Source organism: Plectropomus leopardus, unplaced genomic scaffold (genome assembly GCF_008729295.1).
Source record: "Plectropomus leopardus isolate mb unplaced genomic scaffold, YSFRI_Pleo_2.0 unplaced_scaffold1730, whole genome shotgun sequence".
NCBI classification, from domain to species: domain Eukaryota; kingdom Metazoa; phylum Chordata; class Actinopteri; order Perciformes; family Serranidae; genus Plectropomus; species Plectropomus leopardus.
Window position 1 is genome coordinate 1 of NW_024618610.1, and position 5,177 is coordinate 5,177.

The 5,177-nt window shown below is 38.3% G+C and overlaps 1 protein-coding gene across 2 annotated transcripts; it reads right to left on the minus strand.

Annotated features, from left to right (window-relative positions):
- Window positions 1-194: 194 nt before the first annotated feature.
- Window positions 195-4,035, minus strand: LOC121964814 (BTB/POZ domain-containing protein 1-like). 2 transcript variants are annotated; one of them, XM_042515001.1, is made up of 6 exons: window positions 3,854-4,035; window positions 3,566-3,763; window positions 3,227-3,419; window positions 3,038-3,125; window positions 1,550-1,696; window positions 195-962 (listed from the first exon to the last, which is right to left on the minus strand). In XM_042515001.1, the coding sequence occupies exons 1-6, from the start codon at window positions 3,993-3,995 to the stop codon at window positions 804-806; spliced, it is 927 nt and encodes a 308-aa protein (XP_042370935.1). In that variant the 5' UTR covers window positions 3,996-4,035; the 3' UTR covers window positions 195-803. The 2 variants fall into 2 exon arrangements, with proteins under 2 accessions (XP_042370935.1, XP_042370936.1); XM_042515002.1 differs by having other exon boundaries at window positions 3,227-3,356; window positions 3,854-4,031.
- Between the last annotated feature and the right edge of the window lie 1,142 nt (window positions 4,036-5,177).

Here is a 5,177-nt window from a genome sequence, read left to right on the forward strand (position 1 = left end):
ATTTTTTTTGTCTCTCCTATACCCTTGATCATCTCACAATCATCACATTTAAATGCCATGTTGGGACATGACTGGACCTTTCTACTCCTCATTTACAGTTTTTAGTAGTTTGGCAGCTGGCTGTATGGAGTATCTGGAATCACCTAGTGACAGAAAGAGGAATGACACGTAAATAATTTACCCATAAAACTCTGTGAGTGTTCATTTTTTACATTTTAATGAAGTGCTAAGCAAACATGAAGTCATAAATTACAGCATGTACCACTGGCAACGTTACATAACACACATGGATCCTTAATACAATGCAAAAACAAAAGACACCTGCTGAATAAATGATAAAAGTGCACAATAAAAAATATGCAATTATTATACTTTCAGTAGATGCATCCGCAAAAACTGAGAAAATAAAATGAAATGGCGCCGACCGACAACTGGTACCTGTCTCTGTAGTTTGACTTGTGCAGGATTAACTCTGGCACTGGCAGCTAAATGACAACAACACACAGACAGGTCCGTCAGTATGGACATCATTTACAACTGATGATGCAGTTTATGCCCTAAAACTTTGTTTCACAGCAGAGCTGCGATTTGTTCACAACTCTGCTTGTTTCCACATTCGTGCTCAATCTGTACACCACTAATGTATCGACAGATACGCACATACAACATATATACACACTCTCAAACACACACATTCTTCATTCTGAGGGATCATGAGGCACTACGTTAATCTCCAGCAGTCCAGTCTTGCAGCAGTCTGAGGTCTCTCTGGTTCAGTGTACCTGCTTGACACTGTGTTAAGTCTAAGTGTAGTAGATGATCTCTGGTATCTGCCCGTCCTCCACAGATGTACCGTTGTTATTTCCTGGTGAGCTAAAAAAGAAAAACGTTGTCTTGGTCCCTGTTGCTGATTCCTTTGTCACTTTCTTCAACCCTTTGGTGCCATAATGGGAATCTGGGCCCTGAGATGTACAATTGAAAAAAAACAGGCATTTGATTAATACTAATATGGGTTTAAACAGATTATTTATACAATTTTAAACAAATAATAACCCTTTGAAACCTGGATCACCATCAATTTTCCTGTCTTTCCCAAGAGTTTGAATCTTTGAAACATTGGCCAAATTGTTTGATTTCTTTCAAAGACATGGGATAAAAGGTAATAAGCAACTATGCATGAAATGTCTTGCAAATTGAAAAAAAAAATTAGTAAAAGGTGACAGGAAAATTGTTAAAATTACCTAAAAGATTAGCCAAACAAGAGCAAGAGAATCATTAGAAACTTTTCAAATAACTAAGGCAAAAAACAAAAAAGCTATATATATATATATATATATTATTAACCTTTTTAGGTCATTTCCTCTGCTGGTTCACTTACTTATCTTTTTATTTTTGTTTGGCTAACTTCAGATAATTTTCTTCTAACTTTTTATAATTTCTTGCTAATTTTTTGGTCATTTTTTTAAGCTGCTCATTGCGTGTTTTCCATGTTTTTAATCAAGCCAATTTCAGGTTTCAAGGGGTCAAAAAACAGTAGGCTCAGACTGACCTTTAAGGTGGCACATGCAGTGTAGCTGACATTGGGTAGGATTTCCACAGGCTCTTTGAACATCACTCTGAATGTGTTTGCGGTGCCGTCACAGTTGAAACCTGTGTCGTTCTGCCCCAGTGTAATGCGTTTGTCACTTTCCAAGATCTGCAGAACAATACAAGGACTTCAGTGAAGGAACAACAAGGTGCACCAAAACAAAACAACTTTAAACTGATAAAACACAAGGTACAAGGTAGATTTATTGCCATTTTTCTTAAACATGGGTTAAGAAGAAATTAAATTAAAGTTGATCCTAAATTCTGCTACATCTTTTTGGCATCGAAGGAGTTCCTCACAGCCTGAGGAAAGAAGCTGCTCCGTAGTCTGGTGGTTTGGCAGCAATACTTCTGTATCTTTTTCCCCAATTGCTCTGAGAAGAGTCTTCACCTCCCCATTCATCCAGGCCTTCTAATTGCGGAACGATCTCAACGTTTTCGTGATCACCACGCCATCAACACATTTGCTGATATATGATGTCACAGAAGATGCATATTCTTCAATAATGACCTTGTTATCTTGAGTGGCAGCAACTCTGAACATTTGCCAATCTGTACGCTCAAAACAGTCCCGTAGAGCTTTAACTGTCCGTTTGACCCTTTTTATCAGCTGACAACACGTCGGCAGAAGGAGCAGAGAAGTATGGTCTGACAGGCCAAAGTGAGGGCGTGGGATGGCTTTGTAGCTGTCAGGAATATTTGTATACAGGTGGTCCAGGATATTTCTTCCTCTGGTGGGGATCTGGACATGCTGGTGGAATTTAGGTAAGACGGATTTGAGGTCTGTTTGATTAAAGTCACCAGCTACTATGAAGATGCCATCCAATTGCTTGGTGATGTTGCTACAGATGGCATCATACAATTCCTGCAGTGCATTTTTTGAATTTGCATCTGAGGGTATGTATACAGCAACAATAAAAACACTGGTGAATTCTCTGGCCAGATAATATGGACGACATCTTTGCACCAAGACCAACGCAACTTTTCCCGATGCTGATGAGTGCTTCTCTATCGTAGGAAAGTTGTGCTACAGCAAGGGGGGCCATGGAGTTGAAAAAATAGGAAAATATAGCAACAGTAGCAAGAATTTGAGGAGCTACTGGCTGCTGCATCTGCATGCACTGTCGTCGTCATAGCAACCAAAACACAGCTGACTGGCTACTTAATGTTTCTGAGTATTTCTGTTTTTTTAACTGAAGGTATTTGGCTGGGCCTGAAATCCATTATTATGCCCTATGTATTGCACTGTGCTCTAATTGTATAGCATGTGACCAATTGGTCAATCGTTGACGTCCCTCGATTTATGCATCACCAAAAACTTCAAAAAGCTTAATCATAAGTGATGACTTTGAGGGCTTATGCCCCATGTCAACCGAAGTGTTTTGGGTTTTTTTCATTTGCAAAATGATAACTCTCCATCACAGACACAGTGAGGATTATATGAAGTTACCTGTATGTTGACCTGATAGTCAGTGGGTCCATGTATTGAACCATACAAGCCAAAACCCACTATAGATATTCTTCTGTTAACATTGAATCTATGGAGGAAGAAAGACAGACACAAAGAGAAAATTAGAAAAGAAAAAGTAACTTTAGTCAAGCTCAGATAACAAGTGACCACCGATATTCATCATCTCACCTGATTCTGTCGCTGGTACCACTGTACCCCCATCGACTCTCAACCTGCTGGAATCTATTAATGCTGCACTCCTCCCCCCTGAGGCAGCAGCGGGGCCTGTCGATGTAGTCGACCCGTGGTTTGGGGTTTACTGTAAAGTGTAAAAACAGATTTACCACCTCCCGATCGAACAATATTCCAGACTGGGCAGGCCCTGTTGCACAAGAAAGAATATCAAGCTGGTTTCTGTGGTTTAAATTGCATGGACACATGACGAATATGTTTGGCTGCAATGGTCAGTATAGTGTTGAAAAAAAAAGCACCATTGCAGTAAGAGTTGTATTTCCGTGGTGCACTTACCTGCAGCAAACTCCTCAACAGTCATGAGTGGGAAGCGGATGAGCGGGAGGGCTTTCCCAAGAACTTTCTGTTTGTTCTCCGAGGTCGGGGGAAGCTGTTGTCTGTAACACTCGGCCTCTGCCCAGCGTACCACTGCCCCAAACAAGCGGTTCTCCCTGATGCTGAGTGTGTCTCTTTGTAGCACTGCACATAAGGTGTCTACACACACAAAAATACACAGAATATTCATCATTGAATATCCAAAAAAGACGCAGAAAAGTAAATATTTGTTGAAGAAGACTCACATACCGAGGTCAATATCTGTAAAGCCCTCTGCGTTTATTGCGTCCGCAGTGCTTTTGTCTATTGTGTCCAAGCAGAGACTGGCAAGCTGAGGCTCATCAAATAATCTCGCCTGTAATGAAAGCACAAAAAAGCCACATTTATTCATGTCTTTTAGTTGATACCAGAGATGGGTAAAGTCACTGATTTGCAAGTCACAAGAAAGTCTCAAGTCTTGCAATAAAATCCCACGTCAAGTCAGGCAAGTTCCGAGTCAATAATCAAGTCCTATAGGTAGATTTTCAATTCCTAAACAATTAATAATGCAATCTTCCATAGATGTAATGTTATTTTAACAAGAAAATAATAATATAATAAATTTACAAAAATGTATAGATGCTTTTAAAAATGTGTATTTATTTGTTAAAACAAGTTTGTTATTTAAGTTACTTTGAGCTGTTATGCAAACATTGGCTCATAATATTTGCTGCGACTTACCGTTTTTAGTGCAGCATCAAATGTCAAACCTAGTTGGAAGTTAGTTTTTTTTTTTGGTTGTTTGTTTATTTTGTTTTGTTTATTTTTTCTAATGTTTTTATTTTGTCTCATAAAAATGACAGAATTTTTTATTTATTATTTTTTTTAATTATTTGCACCATGAGGTAGAGGGTGGTTTTGGAGGGTAGGCTGGAGTGGGTAGAGGAAAGTGGGCATAATTGTATAATGAACTGTCAACTGTCTATTTTTATTAAATCAAATAAAACACACAAAAAAATAAAAAAATGTTTGTAATTTATATTATAATTTATTTTTTGCTGACAGTGGTATAGTTACTGCTTACAAACAAATCAATATCTAGTATTTTTTTCCAAGTGGCACTTAGTGTAATGTCATGTTAGTTCTTTATGGGTCTCTTCTGCAGCTTGGCTGGTTGTTGCCAGATTGGTTCAAACAAAGTGGATCTGGAGAATTCAGTGTCGACTTGCTGGAAATGGGTAGCGTCAATGTTAGATGATTCAAGAAATTAGTGGAAAAGATTTTATTCGTGGCACAGTTTTTACATAACATACTTTTTCATCATTGGGCTTGGGATAAGGTATCAAATATTTTCAAATCGAAAGGCTAAAGTTCAACTGAGGGCACAAGGCCTTGGTTTTTAAAGTCCAAGTCAAGTTGCAAGTCTTTTTTGATTTTGTCAAGTCTAAAGTCATTAAATTTGTGGCTCGATTCTGACTCAAGATAGCATTTATGGTTGTGACCAAAGAGTCACATTTTGGTCTAATTTAACTTTTTTTAACATTTAACAGCATGACCAGTCATACAATCAAAAAAATGCCCAGGTGTATTTAAA

What these genes read in the sequence shown, in the direction of transcription:
- LOC121964814 (XM_042515001.1), bottom strand. Translation starts at nt 3,995, where the DNA reads ATGAATAAATGTGGCTTTTTTGTGCTTTCATTACAGGCGAGATTATTT. An exon ending in ACTATCAGGTCAACATACAG is followed by an intron (nt 1,697 to 3,037) that starts GTAACTTCATAT and finishes ATTGTTCTGCAG; the next exon opens with ATCTTGGAAAGTGACAAACG. An exon ending in CTGCATGTGCCACCTTAAAG is followed by an intron (nt 963 to 1,549) that starts GTCAGTCTGAGC and finishes TGTACATCTCAG; the next exon opens with GGCCCAGATTCCCATTATGG.